The sequence below is a fragment of the Pseudorca crassidens genome, chromosome 1, assembly GCF_039906515.1.
Source record: "Pseudorca crassidens isolate mPseCra1 chromosome 1, mPseCra1.hap1, whole genome shotgun sequence".
In the NCBI taxonomy this organism is placed as follows: Eukaryota; Metazoa; Chordata; class Mammalia; order Artiodactyla; family Delphinidae; genus Pseudorca; species Pseudorca crassidens.
This window is the reverse complement of record NC_090296.1, coordinates 86,497,110-86,517,457: the sequence shown is the minus strand read 5'-3', so window position 1 is coordinate 86,517,457 and position 20,348 is coordinate 86,497,110. Positions and strand designations below refer to the sequence as shown.

Below are 20,348 nucleotides of genomic sequence, written 5' to 3'. Positions count from 1 at the left end.
GTAGTAGTCTTTTAGGATGCTTTGTATTTCTGTGGTGTCTGTTGCACCTTCTCCTTTTTCAGTTCTAATTTTATTGATTTGAGTCCTCTCCCTCTTTTTCTTGATGAGTCTGGCTAATGGTTTATCAATTTTGCTTATCTTCTCAAAGAACCAGGTTTTAGTTTTATTGATCTTTGATATTGTTTTCTTTGTTTCTACTTCATTTATTTCTGCTCTGATCTTTATGATTTCTTTCCTTCTGCTAACTTTGGGTTTTGTTTGTTCTTCTTTCTGTAGTTCCTTTAGTTGTAACGTTAGATTGTTTATTTGAGATGTTTCTTGTTTCTCGAGGTAGGCTTGTATAGGTATAAACTTCCCTCTTAGAACTACTTTTGGGGCATCCCATAGGTTTTGGATCTTCATGTTTTCATTGTCATTTGTCTCTAGGTATTTTTTTATTTCCTTTTTGATTTCTTCAGTGCTCTCTTGTTTCTTTAGTAATGTATTGTTTATCCTCCATGTGTTTGTGTTTTTTATGTTTTTTCCCCTGTAATTGATTTCTAATCTCATAGCATTGTGGTCAGAAAAGATGCTTGATATGATTTCAATTTTCTTACATTTACTGAGGCTTGATTTGTGACCCAACGTATGATCTATCCTGGAGAATGTTCCATGTGCACTTGAGAAGAAAGTATAATCTGCTGTTTTTGGATGGAATGTCCTATAAATATCAATTAAATCTATTTAATTTATCAATTATATCTGGTCTATTTTGTCATTTAAAGTTTGTGTTTCCTTATTAATTTTCTGTTTGGATGATCTATCCATTGGTGTAAGTGAGGTGTTAAAGTCCCCCATTATTATTGTGTTTCTGTCGATTTCCTCTTTTAGAGCTGTTAGCAGTTGCCTTATATATTGAGGTGCTCCTATGTTGGGTGCATATATATTTATAATTGTTATTTCTTCTTCTTGAATTGATCCCTTGATCATTATGTAGTGTCCTTCCTTGTCTCTTGTAACATTCTTTACTTTGAAGTCTATTTTATCTGATACAAGTTTTGCTACTCCAGCTTTCTTTTGATTTCCATTTGCATGGAATATCTTTTTCCATTCCCTCACTTTCAGTCTGTATGTGTCCCTGTGTCTGAAGTGGGTCTCTTGTAGACAGCATATATATGGGTCTTGTTTTTGTATCCATTCAGCAAGCCTGTCTCTTTTGGTTGGAGCACTTAATCCTTTCACATTTAAGGTAATTATCGATATGTATGTTCCTATAACCATTTTCTTAATTGTTTTGGGTTTGTTTTTGTAGGTCGGTTTTTTCTCTTGTGTTTCCCACTCAGAGAAGTTCCTTTAGCATTTGTTGTAGAGCTGATTTGGTGGTGCTGAATTCTCTCAGCTTTTGTTTGTCTGTAAAGCTTTTGATTTCTCCATCGAATGTGAATGAGATCCTTGCTGGTTAGAGTAGTCTTGGTTGTAGGTTCTTCCCTTTCATCACTTTAAGTATATCATGCCACTCCCTTCTGGCTTGTACAGTTTCTGCTGAGAAATCAGCTGTTCATCTTATGGGTGTTCCCTTGTATGTTATTTGTCATTTTTCCCTTGCTGCTTTCAATAATTTTTCTTTGTCTTTAATTTTTGCCAATTTGATTACTTGTGTCTCGGTGTGTTTCTCCTTGGGTTTATCCTGTATGGGACTCTCTGCACTTCCTGGACTTGGGTGGCTCTTTCCTTTCCCATGTTAGGGAAGTTTTCAACTATAATCTCTTCAAATATTTTCTCGGGTCCTTTCTCTCTCTCTTCTGCTTCTGGGACCTCTATAATGTGAATGTTGTTGTGTTTAATGTTGTCCCAGAGGTCTCTTAGGCTGTCTTCATTTCTTTTCATTCTTTTTTCTTTATTCTGTTCCGCAGCAGTGAATTCCACCATTCTGTCTTCCAGGTCACTTATCCGTTCTTCTGCGTCAGTTATTCTGCTCTTGATTCCTTCTAGTGTATTTTTCATTTCTGTGTGTTTGTTCTTTAATTCTTCTAGGTCTTTGTTAAACATTTCTTGCATCTTCTCATTCTCTGCCTCCATTCTTTTTCTGAGGTCCTGGATCCTCTTCACTATCATTATTCTGAATTCTCTTTCTGGAAGATTGCCTATCTCCGTTTCATTTAGTTGTTTTTCTGGGGTTTTATCTTGTTCCTTCATCTGGTACATAGCCCTCTGCCCTTTCATCTTGTCTATCTTTTTGTGAATGTGTTTTTTGTTCCACAGGCTGCAGGATTGTAGTTCTTCTTGCTTCTGCTGTCTTCCCTCTGGTCTGTTTTTCGTTTTGAGTATCACTATGAGATCATGGATTTTTATATATTTTATTTTATCCCACTGCAGTCATTATTCTTCTCAGACTAAAATTTTCACTTTTTTTCGCTAGTGGAAGCGAAGCCCTTTTATATTGGCTGCTTGTCCTTCTGATGTAACTTCAGTGTTCTTTGATATCATTCTAGCTTTCTGGCCCAGTACATGTTTCAGGCTCTCCTTGAACTTTCCCTTCAGCAGAGTTGGAATCAGGAACCCTTTTACTCCAAGATCCCTACTTCCTTGTTTTGGAAAACAATTGAGATCACGGTGTGGGGACTAGGACACTAATCGCTATTAGACCAACACATTTCTCTCAATAGGTTTTCATAAATACTAGATTTGCCTGGTTTTTTCTATGTGCACTTTTCAATTTGTTTACATTGTTTATCTTATTTTTAAAAACATATTTGTGTTCTCTTTTAAATTTCAGGCTCTAAAAGGGCAGGAATTATGTACTTTTATTTTTTAATTTTGTTTATTTTAGTTTTGGCTGGGTCTTCGTTGCTGCGTGTGGGCTTTCTCTAGTTGTGGTGAGTGGGGGCTACTCTTCATTGCGGTGCGCAGGCTCTCATTGCGGTGGCTTCTCTTGTTGCGGAGCACAGGCTCTAGGTGCACAGGCTTTAGTAGTTGTGGCTCACGGATTCTAGAGCGCAGGCTCAGTAGTTGTGGCATATGGGCTTAGTTGCTTCGCGGCATGTGGCATATGCCCAGACCAGGGCTGAAACCTGTGTCCCCTGCATTGGCAGGGGGATTCTTGATCACTGCACCACAAGGGAAGCCCTGGAATTATGTACTTTTAAAGTTGACATATGCTTAGTGTTAAAATGATAGCAGACTGTGACTTTGTATTTGCTGATACATTTGTAAATGGAGATGTGGAGAATAGGATAACATTAACTCTTCTGTTTTGTCATTTTGTTAATAAAATTTAGTTTTTTGGTAAGAAAAAGAATTGTTAAGATTCTGGAATAATTTGTTAAAGAGTGTTATAAATACTAGTTGATAAAGTCACCTTTTGATGACTATGGCTTAGATTCTCAAAACCATATTATATAGATGTTCAATTCTTCATTGTTACAAAAGCCAGTCACTTGGGTGTTCCAGAAAATGGTTTCTGTTTGGTTTGGAAGTTTTTTTTAACCTTTGCATATAGGTGGTGTAATATTTTGGGAATTCAGAATATTGTGACTAAAATTTATCCTTATATCTTTTCATCAAAGGAAGTCTTCCTAGGATCTTTAAAAGTTTATATTTTGTTTACTTGCTTCCAGTTGAAATATAAATATATACCTAAGCTTATCAATAGTTTTTCTTTAAAAATATTCTGTAGATCAGGTTTCTCACTAATTCTTATGTGTCTTCCCTCCATAATGTGTTCAATCTAATGAATTATTTTGTACTTAAAAATCACTACTTAAATCAATGAGTGACTAGAACCTTGCCCAGCCTGTCTGTCCCATTTTAGCTCTTTACTTCATGCTGTAAATGAGCAACTCATCTTATCTCTTGTGTTCTTTCAAAGCACCAACTTGAGTAAAACTGAGGTTTTTCTCTTTATTCATTACCTTGGGTGAAAAAGTAATTAATTAAAAGCTTGTTGAATTATTTAAAAGTTTTTCTCCTCTACATCCTCTAAAAGTAAGTGAAGATCCTATTAATATTAAGAAATAAGAGAGTAAATTCCACTGTTTGATAACCAAATAATTTTATTATTCTCAGTTAAAATAGTTAGGAATTAATTTTTCTTGCCCCATACAAATGCAGGGAAAAACTACCTTTTTCCTAACAGCCCATAAAGAGATTGTGATTTTTATTCTGACTTCTGGAGACTTTTTTTTTAAACCCTGAAATATTGGTCCTGGATTTTATTTTTGCCCTAGAAACTGCAGAACACAAGCTGAAAGTTGAGATGAAGGAAAACTATTACAGAAGATCAACTGCACCTCTTCTGCCTTCCCTGCTTGACGTCTCCAGCTACTGCTGTAATATGTGACCACTTTCTTACCCTAGTCATAAGAATATAAGAAATATGTAAATTCTGGATTAGACCTCTGGTCTGTTCAGTATAGAATGTCTATAAAAGTTATTCCAAATTTGCTTGCCCTCGTTAAGTTTCTGTTTAATCAAAGGGTGTGTTAGAAGATCTCTGATGACTCCTTTTATGGAAGAGCATAATAGTCAGACTCTGGGACCTAAAGTTTTGGGATAAACCCTTACCCCTCATTATATATTTTAACCTTTTAAAAACCTATCATCTGTCCTTTTGTTCATTTCAGCCTGTGCATTTTTTCCCCTTAAAGTAACTTTTGCTTGCCCTGGTTAAGGTTTATCTTTTCTATCAAAGGGTGTTAGGCGATCATTGAGAACTTTATCTGTTAGTATGTCCATTTTAGCATTTCCTGACTTGAAAGATTTAACTTTATCTGCCAGTTTAGTGATTTGTCTATTCATTACTCTATTTGGGTTTAGAAAAATGACACGTAAGAAATATCGGGTTGGCCAGAAATTTTGTCTGGGTTTTTCCATAAGCTCATGTGGAAAGACCTGATCGAACTTTTTAGCCAACATAATAGAATAGGTCTAGATTATTTTAAGGAGCAGAGGTTTATTTCCTTGAAAGATAATATAATGTATATAAGTATATATATTTATATGTGCTTTATATGCGCAAAGAAAGTCTGGAATTGTATAGAACTCAAGAGGCCATTTGGAATGGTTATATTTGGCTATTGGAATTAGAAGGACCAGGGCAGGAAAGGCTCTTTTGCTGTTTCCCTTTATACCCTTCAGTGCTTAAGAAATTGAGACAAATATGCAAGCATTTCTTTTACAGTAAATGCTTTTACTGTAAAAGCATTTCTTTTACAGTAATTAAATGATAATAATAAATATCTTTAAAATCCATTCTTACTCTTTATCTTTCCTCACATTTCTGAATGCTTGAAAATACCTGGTAAATTAGTGCAGTATAGTGTAGTGTAATGTAATTAGAAAGCTGTTTTGTGTTGTGAAATTACTTTATAAATGATTGGTAATATCTTATTTGTGGGAAGATCTGTAACAGTGTTTGAGTGCTTACTATATGCTAGAAACAGTGTTACTGAACGCTAGGCTCATTCATACATATCCTGCTTTAATATCTTATATCTCTCATATCTAATTTATGCATAAGATCTTCCATTTTTTTTACAACCCTTTTTAAGAGTGTAAATGTTCATGGTAAAAGAATTTAAAAATCAAACAGAAGAATAATGTGAAAAGTAAAAGATTTTTTCTCTTAGCCCTTCACTCTCCTTCTCTAACCACTCTTACTGGTTTCTTGTGTTTTTTTCCAGAAACGTTCAATACATATTTTAATCTATTTATCCACATATATACATACATATATATATATATAATTATATAGAATCATAATCAGATATAAATTCATATAATCATATGATTTATGGATATATTTGGATATATAATCATGTGATTATATAAGATGTGTATAATAATATTATGTGTGTGCCTGTGTGTATGTGTGTGTATAAAATCTCCCTCCCTACCCATAACCCCCAACCATGTGTGGAATCATACTAGTATATACTGTCCTGCAACTTGATGTGACCCTTTAGATTCAGACAGTAAGACTCATTTTCTATGCTCCTTTATGTTCTACAGAGGAGTGATCCTTCAAAAATACCAATAGGATCATGTCACCCCCGACCATTGCTAAAACACTTCAGGGTCTTCCTTTACTCAGGTAAATCCACCCACCTTAGATTAACATGGCATACAAAACCTTGAACTGATGCCTGCCTGCTTCTCTAGCCTCATTTCTTGAAACTGTTGGGCTTACACTCAGAGTGTTGGTCATCCTGAACTTGTTTTCAATTTCTTAAACAGTTTATAGCTTCTCATCTGCAGTTGGCTTCCTCTGTCTCATACTTTGGATAAGTACTTTAGTCTCAGCATTTATAAAAATCCACAGGTAGAATAAGATTTAAAGAAGTAAAGCAAAGTACAATTAAGAACTTCACTTTTTTCCTGAGCATTTAATTTCCAAAAGTATATGTGCTTAAAAAAATGTGATCCTATTAACTTGCTTGTTCCCTTTTCCTCAATAAGGTTATTACAGGATTTATTTATTTTTAAATTTTAATTTCTTATAACCAAATTTAACAAATAGTTTAGTCAATCAGTTCTACAAAATTTGTTATGAAAAGCAGTAGTCCAGGTTCTGGTTCCAGATAAGATGGAGTAAGCACACTTCACCCTGTCTCTCCCACTGAATGCAGCTATAAGACCTGGACAGAATGCTTGGAGTGGCTATTTGAGGACTCTGAAAAATAAATAGTAGGAGGCAGATTGGGGAAGAAGACCAGAATTCAAAGTACTACTGAACCGGCGGTGAGTTTACCATTTTTTTTTTTCTTCCAGTACGCCCCAGCCTGAACTTAATGTATCCTGAAACTTGGACGTGAGCATTATTAACGTGGACAGAAAAAGCACCACGAGAAGCCCTCTAGTTCTGACTCAAGGATCAGGAAAGGGGTCTCCTAATATTCAGAGAAAATGTGGCAATCCCACATTTTCTCTTTTTTCTTTTTTTCCCCCCTTTTCTTCATTCTCTTGCCCCCAAGGCCTCAAGCAATCCTGGGCAGTAGCTGCAGTGGCGTCAGTGGGGCAGGCAGGAGCCTAAATCTCAGAGGGAAGGAAACCTTCCAAATCCCATTGCTTTTCTTCTCCCTCTGCTCTTCTGTTGCTTGGCCCTTATGTGGGCACAGTTACAGGAAGTACATGGCAGAATGGGGTTAATGAAGCCCCAGCTTTCTGCTGGAAGGCTGAAAAAGCGAAGCCCCAGGAAACCAAAAGATTGCAGGAGAATGAGGAGCTTGGGAAACTGATCACTTAAAGTTGCTCACCGACTTCTGCGCTGACTTCCAAGCTGTGCGTGCATGAGTGTGATCCTAAACAGCATACAAAACATTGAGGACTGAATTATGGGATAGACCACCCCCAAGCCCCAAACTGGACACTGCGTGGAATGATTATGGAACACATTCAGTATGACTACAAAGGCTTTGCAAACTGAACTGAAATTGGAAATGCAGCCTGCAGAAGGATGGTCAGAACTTGAAGTGTGAACCCAACTGGGTCAATTACTGGCTAAAACAAAAACACCAACATTCTTGGTGGGACTTAAATAAGACTCAGATTCTCATAAGATAATATTCAAAACGTCCAGAATACAATCTTGAATTACTCAGCTTAAAAAGAACCAGTGAAATCTGAACTCACATGGGAAAAGACAGAAAACAGATGCCAGTGCCAGGATCACAGATGTTAAAATTATCTCAAAAAGACTTTTAAAATCAGCTATTATGACCATATTCCAGGAATGAGTGGGAAGATAGAAAGTCTCAGCAAAGAAATAGAAGATATAAAGAAGAACTAAACGGAAATTTTAGAACAGAGGAATACAATAATGGAAGTGAAAAACTCATTGGATGGGCTCGGTAGCAGAGAGGATATAACAGATGAATAAGTCAGTGAACTTAAAAATAGATAAGTAAAAATCCAATTTGAAGAATAGAGAAAAAAAGTTAAAAATAAATAAATAAGCAGCTTCAGAAACCTTGAGACTATCATAAGACCTAACATTTGTGTCATCAGAGACCCAGAATGTGAAGAGAACGGTTGTGGTGTGGCAAAAATATTTGAAGAAATAATGGCATACTGATTGGAAAGGAAGAAATAAAACTGTCTCTATTTGCAGATGGCATGATTGTATATGTAGAAAATCCCAAGGAATCCACAAAAAAATTCCACAATAAATGAGTTTAGCAAGTGGTTCAACGTCAGCCTACAAAAAGCAATCATATTTCTGTATACTAGCAATAAACAATTGAAAACTGAATTTTAAAAAATCCATTTATAGTAGCTCTCCCAAAATGAAAGAATTAGGTATAAATGTAGCAAAATATGTATGAGATCTCTATGCTGAAAACTGTAAAACCCTGATTTTAAAAAAAAGTAAGACAATTTAAATAAATGGAGAGACATATATTCATGAATTGGAAGATTCACTATAGTTAAGATGTTGATTCTCCTCAAGTTGATTTATAGATTTAAAGCAATAACAACAGCAACAACAACAAAAATCCCAGCAGCACTGTTTGTAGTTATAGAGAAACCAATTTTAGAATTTGTATAGAAAGGCAAAGGACCTAAAACAACCAAAACAATTTTGAAAAAGAAAAGTGTTGGGGGAGGGTGGGAGGGAGGGAGACGCAAGAGGGAAGAGATATGGGAACATATGTATATGTATAACTGATTCACTTTGTTATAAAGCAGAAACTAACACACCATCGTAAAGCAATTATACTCCAATAAAGATGTTAAATAAATAAATAGATACAAATTTTAAAAAAAGAAAAATGTTGGAAAAATCAAACTACATGATTTTAAAACTTAATACAAAGCTACCACAATCAAGACTGTGATATTGGCAAAGGGAGACATATAGATCAATTAAATAGATTCTAGAAATAGACTCACACAAATATGGCCAAAGTTGCAAAGTGGAAAAAGAATAGCACTTTTGTTAAGTGGTGTTGGAACAATTGGACATCCAAATACAAAAATAGTGAACCTTGACCTAAACCACACACATTATACAAAAATAAACTTAAAATGTACTGCACATCATCTTCCCAGACCAGGGCTCGAACTCGTGTCCCCTGCATTGGCAGGCAGATTCTTAACCACTGTGCCACCAGGGAAGCCCTCTCATTTCTTCTTGTACTTATAATTTTTACTTTATATTTTGATTCAGTACTATTTGATGCATATTGATCTGTGAAAGTTATATTTTCATTTGAAATTGTCTCTGATAATAATACAATATTTGTCCTGATTATTGCTTCTGAACTGGAATTTTGAACTGGAATTTGACATTGTCTTAACAACCTCAGAACCACCATGAGGATTAAATGAGATGTTACATGTCCTGAGCACTAAATAAATATCAGCTATTATATCTCAAAAATAAATAAATAAAATAAAATGTACCACATTTAAATGTGAAATATAAAGCTACACAGCTTCTAGAAGCAAACATGGAAAATCTTTGTGAGCTGGTATAAGCAAGAAGTCGTTTCACATGATACCAAAATCATGATAAAAGAAGAAACCGATGAATTGGACTGAATCAAATTAAAAGCTTTGCTTGTGAAAGACACTGTTAAGAGAATGAAAAGACAGATTATAAACTGGGAGAAAATATTTGCAAATCACATACCTTCAAAGGACTTATATTCAGAATATGTAAAAACTCTGAAAACTCAACAGTAAGAAAACAATCTAATTAAAAATCTTTAATGGGCTTTGGCAGAGAGGATATAGAGTGGAATATCAGCTCAGCAAAAGATGTTTAACATAACTAGCCATTAGGGGAATGCAAATTAAAGTCATGGTGAATTCCTGCTGCACATCTATTGAAATAGTGTAAAACTTTTGACAATACCAAGTGCTGACAAGGACTTAGAGCAACTGGAACCCTCATACCTTGCTGGAGGGGATGCAAATTGATACAGCTCCTCTGGAAAACAATTGAACATATACTTACCATATGTTCAATATGGATTCACTCTGTGACCCAGCAGTCCCACTCATAGGCATTTAACCTAAAGAAATGAAAACTTACATTCATACAGAAACATATACATAAATATTTATATCAGCTTTATTCTTAATTACCAAAAATATGTCCTTCAGAGAGTGAATGGCTAAATCAGCTGTGATATATCCATACAATGGAATACTATTCTGTCATAAAAAAGAATGAATTACTGATAAACACAACAATTCTTAATTTCTTCTTCTTAGGGAAATCACTTCAGGAACCTCCTAGTCTGCTCCAGTTAGGCCTGGTTATTTTCTACATTCACAGCTATTGTCCTTGGATCACCCCGCAGTTTCTTCCTGGGGACTCCCCTTGCTTCTCTTTTGTATTGTATGCCTTGTTGAATCCCTTTCTCTTTTTCGTTTATTCTCATTTTAGTGAAGCACCTCTCTACTAACTTCTTGAGTAAAGGGTGCATGGGAGATATATTTTTGAGACCTCTCTTGCATGTCTGCCCTGATGTTAAAAAACACTGGCTGGATATAGAATTATGGATTGAAAATAATTTTACTTCAGAAATTTGTCTTCAGACTCACTGTAGTGGTTGAGAAAGGTAATTCCCATTGTGATTCTTATTACTTTGGCAACTTGTGTTTTTCTTTTTCTCCAGTGTTGTGCCATTTGTGTATTTTCATTTAGTAGGCCAGGCTGTGTCCTTTATTGAAACTTGCAATCTGAAAGTTTTTCTTGGGAAATTTTCTTGAATTATTTTGTTGGTGGTTTCCACCCGTTTATTTTATCTATCTTCTCTTCTGGAACACCTACCTATTATGCAGATATTGGGCCTCTTGTAGTGGTCTCCTAATTCTTTATTTTTTCTTTTTTTAAACATATATTTGTTTATACATTTTTGTAATAGTTTAGTACATTTTAAAAATAGGGTGAGGAAATCATGCTCTTTTTTTTTTCATTCTAATCATAAAAGCCTGCTAGTTTTAAATTGGCCATTGTGATAGGATAGTCTTATTTAAATGATGAACTTCCCTGTAATGGTTATCTAGACTGAAGAGTTTGGAAACTTTCTTCTGCCTTTAGCTCCTGGTGAGCTACTTAGAACCTAAAGGATTGTTAGATGGGCATTCTCATGAATGCTGATAGAAGCCTTTATTCCTTAGGCTCCTTGGCTGAATTATTTTTCCTAGGGATTTAGCTTAGAAGACACCCTTCCTTCTTTTGGTATCACTGTCAAGTTAACTCAATCAAGCTCCGAGCGCTATGATGTATTCTAATCTAATCTCTTGCTTTCTCTGTAATGCTTATTCTTCATTTTTATAAGCTATAATTTGATCTTGTACTGCCTATATTGGTCTTGTAATACATTTATTGCTTCTAACAAGATTGTAAATTCTTTGAGGAAGGGACCTAGCCTTATACTTTTCTATCTCCCATTGGTGTGGATATTTCATGAGTTATTATTAGGGTAGATACGGTTTGTTTGTTTTTGGTGAGGAGTGGGTAAATAGGAGGAGTAAATGATAGATAGATAAGGAAGCTACTTTTGTTGTATCTTTAGTAGTCTAATTGTCCAGCTTTGCAGAATCCCCTTATTTGCTAATTTGTAATTAACCTGGAATTTGTTCTTTGAATTCCAGAACATCCCCATTTAATGGGTTAGGGATACTTTTAGTTCAGGTTTTCACTTTATTACTAAATGGCTTCTTTTATTTAAAAAGAAAAATAACTGATGCCCATTTTGATTGATTTACTTTCCTCTAGCAGCAAGTTATGTAAAATTACTTGCCTTTTGCATGACATTTTACTCTTATTAATATTTAACAGTGGGATGTCGACCACCAAACCACCACCTGCCATAGTTTTAAGCTCTTGAAAGCAAGAATAGTAGATGATCATCTGAAATTGTAAGAACAAAAAGATTGTTTAGGTTATGGGTGATATTTTGAGTGGTTGGTAAAGATCTGGTTTGTATGTTCAGGATTCCTTTTGTCTTTTAGCAGATTTCTAAGAGTAGACACATAAACAGAAAGTTAAAATTCGTTTGTTGATATATTTCCATGCTGTGTTTTCTTGTGGTCAACAACCTATGATTCCTAGTGATCAGTGCTGCCTTGCTGACTTCTCTTCTTTCTCTAGTTCCATCTGTGCACCAGACTCTGCTGCTCTTATTTGTCTCTAGGGAACTCTTATTTTAATTGTCTTGTTTATTTTTTCCCCCTCAGTGCCTGGCTCGGTGACTAACTTGCTAAATATCTGAAAATCTAATCCTGAGTATTAATTCGTTAATATTACCTCCTACAGGGATATTTAGATTTTTAAGAGCTGTATTTGATTTGAGGAGGCAAGGTTGAGGGAAATAAATGTGAACAAAAAATAAGGTAGAACATTTGTGAGGGACAATAAAAAAGAAACAGACTTCAGAGTGTATAATTCTTGTTAAACTGAAGGAAATGAGGTTTGATAAGTAATGTAGAATGAATCTTGAATTCCAGGCTCACCATTTTAATCTTATTTCTTCAGGCATTATTGTTTATGGTCTCTTGAGCAGGCAAATGATAAAAACAGTTACTTGGGGGAGATATCCTATGAATAGTGTGTGGGTAGTGACATTATGGGACATGTTTGGCCTGGTCCACTGAAGTACAGTCAGATTTGACAGAATGGATGGTGCCAAAGAGAGGCACATGCTAGGTGAGCCTGGTCAGTAGAGCCAAGATTTGAACTTATGTCTGTCTCCTCCCAAAATTAGTGCTCATAATCACTAAGCTTTAATGATAGTAATAGGGAGCATATATTGAGCATTTATTAGGTACCAGGCAGTATATTAAGGATTAGACATACTTTAGCTGATTTCACTTGTGCAGTAACTCTTAGGTAAGTGCTATCTTACTCTTCATGTGGCTTGTAGAAGTTAAGTAACAAACTAGCAAGTGAAAAAGCTGATATTTAGCTCAAGCAGTCTTGAGCACATGCACTTTTCCTACACACCAAGCTGAAAGATTCAGAGGTGGGATATGCTTTAGTTATATTTTGATGGTTTCCTTTGCTGTGCAGAAACTTTTTGATTTAGTGTAATCCCACTTGTTTATTTTTGCATTTGTCATCTTTGCCCTTGTTGTCAAGTCCAAAAAAATCATTGCCAAGGCTGATGTCAAGGAACTTACCCCTTGTGTTTTCTTCCATGAGTTTTATGGTTTCAGGTCTTATGGTCAAGTCTTTAATCCATTTTGATGGATTGTTGATAGTTGATTTTTGTATATGGTATAAGATAGGGTCTACTTTTCATTCTTTTGTATGTGGCTGTCCATTCGATGCTCTATTTTCCTGCGATTATCTTCGCCATATTGTGAACTTTATCTTCATGTTGGTTTCTTTCACAGTTGAGAGACGATTGCCCATAGCAACTGGAAGGGGGCTATATTCTTTCTCTTTAAGTGTAACATCGCTTCTCATAATTATATGAAGGTATTGAGTTTTGCTCTGATTAGAACATCCCTGAAACAATTATACTTGTTAGAGTAATATCATGCATTGATTATCTTAAGTCTTGAATATCTAGTTTTCTTTCCATCATCAAAGTGATCTCAATTTCTAGATTATTCTGATTGGCTTAGAGCAATTAATGCCCAGCCTTGCCGGAGAGTGAATCAGACTCATTGAGATAGTGGATATACAATTGAGGAAGATCGTTCCCCAAGGGAAATTTGGGTGCTGTTAGTATGGAGGAATGAACACTGAATAGTTAATCAAGAAAATGATTTATAAATATATTATCTCATTTAATTTTTTTCAATAGCTCTGCTGAGGAAACCGAGACTTGTTCAAGGTCCCATAATTACTAAGTGGCAGAGCTGAAATCTAACTCAAAGCCAACATTTTTTCTTTACAGCAGTATTGTGTCTCCTTCAAAGAAAAATAATAGGTTGTCCTGCATCATATATGGCATTAATGACCCTACCTTCTAAGATTCAAAAGTGATTTTCTACAGATTCCTTATTTAAAACTTAATCATCACAAGGTACCAAAAGTTACGGGGTACCGCTTAACAGTACTTAGAAGGAAATTTATAGCAGTAGACACCTACATTGTGAGGCCAGAAAGATCTTCAGTAAATAACCTAACCTACCACCTTATGACACTAGAAAAAGAAGAGCAAATTAAACCTAAAGCAAGCAGAAGGAAGGAAATAATAAAGATTACAGTGGAAATTAATAGAAGAAAACAGAAAAACAATGGGGAAAAATTCACAAAACCAAAAATTGGTTCTTTAAAAAAATGAACAAAATTGACAGACCTTTAGCTAGACAGACCAAGAAAAAAAAGAAGACAAATTACTAAAATCAGGAATGGAAGAGGGGACATTTCTGCTGACCTTACAGAAATATAAAATGGATTATAATAAGGGAATGCTATGGACTACATGACAAAAAAATAATTTACATGAAATGGACAAATTCCTAGAAAGACCTAAACTGTTGAAACTGACTCATGAAGAAACAGAAAATCTGAATAGATTTCCTTCTCAATCTCCTTCACCATTTCCTTTTTCCTTCCCTGACGTGTTGGTGTTCTGGCGTTGACCCAGTTCTCTCAAACTATCCATCTTCTTTGGGTAGTCAACTCCGTTGACAATACACAGATCTATTATTTTATATAGTTGACCTCTGTTAAACTCTACCCTTAAATTTCTAACACAACTTGCATGTCCTATAGATAAATCGGTGCAAAATCCCCAAACCAGAAATCATTATCCTCTCTCATACTTTTTTTTTTTTTTTTTGTGGTACGCGGGCCTCTCACTGTTGTGGCCTCTCCCGTCGCGGAGCACAGGCTCCGGACGCGCAGGCTCAGCGGCCATGGCTTACGGGCCCAGCCGCTCCGCGGCATGTGGGATCTTCCCGGACCGGGGCATGAACCCGTGTCCCCTGCATCGGCAGGCGGACTCTCAACCACTGCGCCATCAGGGAAGCCCTATCCCCTCTCATACTTTTGTCTTGGTTTATATTAATGCAGTTTACCTTGTCCACTTAGCTTAAGCTAAAAGTCTTCCTTCACTTTCTTCTCTTCCATAATCTGTCTTTTCTGTCTCTTAAAGCTTAACCTGAAAGCTTAATTCTTACTCCAGTGCTTTAATTTGAACCTTCCTTATCTTTTACCTCGTCTGTCGTTTTAACCTCCTAATTGATCTCCCTGCCTTAATCTCTTACATAAATCAACATCTAATGGTGAACAGCATTACCTTTCCAAAACACAGGCCAAATCATGTAGCTCTCATGCTTGAAAACCTTTGAACTACCTCCTCCCATCCCCACCTTTCACCCATTATCTAATAATGAGTCAAATCTGAATTCCTTTATGTGGCATATAAGACTTCAGTGTACTTTTCTTGCCTCAGCATGCCCCCCACCTGAGCCTACGTTTTAACTATTATCCAGGCCTCTAGCCTTGTTAACTCTATTAATTATCTTTCACATATGCTTGGATCCTTCACACTTTGTGTCTTCTTAGAATACTCTTCTCATATATTTAAAATTTAGTGATTTAACTCTCATGAAAAGCCTCATAAACAAAATTTTCACATATTCTGTGTGTTCACAGCAATTTGTCTATAATGTAGAGCTCATCATACTGTATTACAATTTTTTGTTTATATATCTGGGCTACGAATTCCTTGAGGGCATGGGTCTTAATTTATCTTGTATTCCTAGTGCCTACTTTAGTTTTTGGCACATAGTAGGTCCTCTTGTCTGTGTTTTGTCATAGTCTTTATCTTTTAGTTTTAATATTTATTTACAAGGTGTCACTTGACTTTAAAATCTGTTTCAATTGTTTCTGGCGTAATGGATAAGAACAAAGGCTCTAAAATCAAACTGCTCCATCATTTTCCAGCTGTGGGGTCTTGAACAAAGTACTTAACCTCACTAAGCCACCATTTTCACATTGGAAAAATAGGGAAAATAATAATACTTATGCTATTAAGTTGTGAGGATTAAGTACATATAAAGCATTAATATAATGCCTAGCATAGTATGCTTCCTATTATGCATGCTTTATTAGTTATTGTTATTTCTATTAATTTGTTCATTCACAAATATCAGTCAGGTGTTTCACTCTTTGCCAGGTACTGTGGGGTAGGTAACAGAACAGACAGACATGGTCCCTGTACTCATGGAGTGATACCTCAGTTTGTACTAGTTATTATAAAAGTTATTTTAAGAATTGCTCTAAGTGGTGGTGAAGAGTTACTGTTTCAGTTAAATTGTAGTTTCTCCGTACTTCCAAAGATTTATACATATTTACTGAACTAACTTTATTAAGTAGTTTCATTAATTGCATATATCTAAAATATAAGATCAGTAGTGTACTATGTTATAATGTATGAGATAAGAACTCATTAAGCTCTTGCCTAAAGCAGTGAAGATGTACCAGGGAATCCTAGAAAATTTGCTACTGACTTTGTGTTTTTGGTTACCCAGTATAAAGGGTCTAGTGTATTTGATTTTTATCGTTTTAAAAGTAGGATGGTTTTAGTATCAAGAGATAAATAGTATTCTGACGTGACTTATCATAAAGACATTTTTAAAAGGGCATTCCTAGAGGAGTTAAATTTCACATGGTCTTTTGTTATTAGATGATTTAAACGTCTTTGTAATAGAGATGCTGCGTTTAAATGTTACATGATAGGAAGGTGGAATCTTGAATGGATAATAAGAAAATACTTTAAAATGATTTTTTAATTGTTTCTATGAAGCTGAGGAAAAGAGTAAGTTACCAATTGGTGGTCATTTTAATCCTTTCATCCTTACTACAATTTATTAGATGACTTAGTTTTGCAAACATATGTAAAATATATGTAAGGTGATGTACATACATTGTACACATTGTGAATTATTGTTCCCATTGCACCTGTTCTTGCTAGTTATGGCTCTTTTCAACAAAAGCACAGAGAATGAGAGAACAATGTGACAACCTAGATGCAAAAGAGAAGTGTGGAATTATTAACTAAATTAAATCTGGACTGTATTTATATTTTAAATCAGTCAGTGGACTAATTCTTTTTGATTGTTGGGATGTATTTCTTAACAGTCTATCAAAATTTGTCATTCTAGCTCTTGGTCTGTGACTTCCTCTCTTTTTAGGCAAGCTTATTCAAAGATTGCCCTCATTGTCTCATGTTCCATTTACTCTTTAACCCATTATAGACTAGATTCTGCCCTTTCCACTCACCAGTGACTTGCTAATTTTTTATATTAATGAGCACTTCTCAGCCTTTCTATAGTATTTGTCACTGGCCACTTCCACCTTAAAATGCTCTTCTCCTTTGGATTCTGTGATCTATATCCATTTCTTATAGTTTGCTCTCAGGCTGTTACTGTTTCCTTCATGGGCTCTTTTATTTCTGCTCATGCTTTAAATGGTTCATTTTGTAGAATTCTGTTCTTCGGTTTCTTTTCTTCTCATTATTTATTCTTTCAACTTGGAAATCTTCATTTATGTTTGTAGTTCCATCTGCCTTCCATGAACCAATCCTTCCCCAATGTATTTCTCGAGTTCAGCTTTTTGTCTCAGCACCAGGCTTGAAATTACAATTGTCTACTGAATTCAGCTGGTTGTCCTCAAACTCAACATTCTGATATCCCTTAAAATCTATGCAACCTACTATATTCTCTTATTTTGGTACAACTTTTACTTGTGCCAATTTCTAGTCAAAAAGTATATCTTTAGTATCTCTCAGATTTATCCTGTTTTTTAATCTATCTATAATACATAAGATTCAAAAAAAAGGTTCAAACCCTTATTCTTTCTCTTGAGATATTGTAACTGTCAGCAGAGTGACCATTCTGCCTCCATATTTGAGCTCTCTGTAGTCGATCTTCCTCATTGCTACCATAGTGATGTTCTAAAATGGAATGTTTTAAGTGTTTATCTTTTAGATGCTTCTCACTACACAGCAGTAGTTTCCAAATACCTGGATGTTTCAAAATCATCCATGGCCTGTCTGCTTTTGGGTCATTTAGAGAACTTTTGAAAGCTCATATCCTGTATCTTCCGCCACAGATTCTGAATCAGTATAAAGTTTAGGAGTTTTCAAAAAGTTTCCCAGATGATTTTGATAAGCAGCCAGGGTTGGAAAATATTGACTTATACATATGGTTCAGATTCCTTATCGTGGAGTCCAAGACCCTTCTGGATTTGGTGCCTGCCTGTTTCTCCAGCATCATCTCATTCTATTCTCCCTCCCTTCATTAACTGTTCTCCAGCCTGATTCCGTCTTCTGGCCCTGGAATCCACCAGTCCTGATCCTCTTTTAGCACCTTTGTTTGCTTTTGCTGAATCAGGGGCAGGACCCTAGCCTCTGTCTGCTCCATCTCTGCTTCCCTCTGCATTCTAGCCACTAGCAGCTCCTTGGATTTCACATGTGGAACTCAGGTTGAAAACCGCTGAGCAAATCCAAATCAATAAGGCCCAGAAAGATGAAGGGACTCACTGAGTCTATAATGGTGAATGGCAGACCATATCTAAAATTCAGGGTTTATATTCCTAACATAGTTCTTATTTATCGCTCTTCTGTGCTTTCAGATGTATCATGTCTGGGCAAGTTGATCTGAAATGACCTCTTAATTCTTTCCTTCCTAAATAAATTATCATTCATTACTTGTTTATTTATTCATTTAGTAAACATTTATTTGACTACAGAAAGAGCAGTGTAGGATATGGAGAGAGATGGGTAGAAAATTTGAATAATACTAATTTCCTGTCCTTAAGGTTCTTAAGATAGGTCCTTTACATTCGATCATAAAATACTATACAGAAAAACAAATTATTAATTTTTAAGAAGAGAAACTATAGTATAACCTTTTCTACTATCTTCTTTCTTTCTTTCTTTTATCCAGGGAAAGACCATGTTTGTAGATTTATTGGCTGTGGGAGGAATGATCGATTCAACTACGTGGTCATGCAGTTGCAGGTAGGTTACTTTGAAAACGTATCTTAAAATTGTCCAGTTTTGATCAAAATACCTAATTATAGTAGATATGAATAAAATTAACAACATTCTTGGTATCATCTCAGAATGTTTTATACTATGCAGATGGAACTTTAAACAGACCTGATAACAGATTTTTCAAAAGATGGAAGGGTTGTCTCTGTCAACTATTTAGTTGATGCATATCTTCATTGATTGTCATCATTGCAAAGTTTTTGATCCCCACATGGATTGCTGGATATAATATGAGTTTTGTCCTATCCCTGTCCCTTCCTTCTCCACCTTTCACTACCTTAAGGGCTCTAGTTTTCCATTTTCACAAGTATCAACCTTGACTGCTTGAAAATTTAAAAATAAGATGAGATAGAGGAGAAATGCCATTCCTCTTTCTCTTTATCATTAACATAGCTCTGTTCCCCTATCCTTTAGATGGAAAGTGGAGTTGGGTTGGGTAGCAGATGCAAGAAATTCAGAAAGGGAGCATTGAAGTAATGACTACAACAAGGAGAAGAGAGAAATCACCCCATTCTCTCTGACACTGCCTCTGCCCCTGAATGAACACACACACACACACACACACACACACACACACACACACATATACACACACACACACAGCTCTGAACCTGTAGTCACCATCAGGTGACTATGTGTGACTATGTGTGAATATGTGTAAAAGCCATAGTTCAGGGACTTCCCTGGTGGTGCAGTGGTTAAGAATCTGCCTGCCAATGCAGGGGACACGGGTTCGATCCCTGGTCCAGGAAGATCCCATATGCCACAGAGCAACTAAGCCCGTGTGCCACAACTACTGAGCCTGCGTGCTGCAACTACTGAAGCCTGTGCGCCATAGAGCCCATGCTCTGCAACAAGAGAAGCCACCACAATGAGAAAGCCCGCACACCACAATGAAGAATAGCCTGTGCTCGCTCCAACTTGAGAAAGCCCACTTGCAGCCACAAAGACCCAACACAGCCAAAATAAATAATAAAAAAATAAAATAAAATAAAGGCCATGGTTCACTTTGCTGCCTAGTTTAGGGTCCTCACTTCATCTTTAGCAAAGTTTGTTTTAGGCATTTGGTTCTTTTATTTATTTATTTTTTCAACTTAGCTACATAGTAGTGATTTCAGAGACATAGATCCTGGCCTAAATTCTTCCTCTTCTTTTTTTGTTTCCCTCAGCTATCCTTCAGCATTTGATTTAGATCTATAGATATTAATCTCCCTGCAGACTGTAGCCTTAAAGTCTCTGAATCATGTGATTCACTACTCTTGAGCCAGCATAGTTTTGTTTCTTCAAGTAGCTATCCCTGTATCTTTTTAGGTCATTAGTATGGACCATTCTGTCTTTCACTTTGACCAATAATAATATAACTTTTTGTATGCTATTTTATAGTTTTCTTCTGGATTT

At 35.7% G+C, this 20,348-nt stretch overlaps 1 protein-coding gene across 5 annotated transcripts in view; it reads left to right on the top strand.

Moving 5' to 3' along the window:
• TTBK2 (tau tubulin kinase 2) overlaps positions 1 to 20,348 on the top strand; it is a 144,983-nt gene that overhangs the window by 49,171 nt on the left and 75,464 nt on the right. For 3 of the 5 annotated variants that reach the window (XM_067744706.1, XM_067744717.1, XM_067744727.1), the window contains exons 4-5: positions 4,206 to 4,307; positions 18,844 to 18,917. In XM_067744706.1, the coding sequence (XP_067600807.1) occupies positions 4,206 to 4,307; positions 18,844 to 18,917 (176 nt within the window). Of the gene's footprint in view, positions 1 to 4,205; positions 4,308 to 6,605; positions 6,718 to 18,843; positions 18,918 to 20,348 lie in introns of those variants that run through there. The other 2 variants (XM_067744745.1, XM_067744735.1) reach the window with 2 other exon arrangements.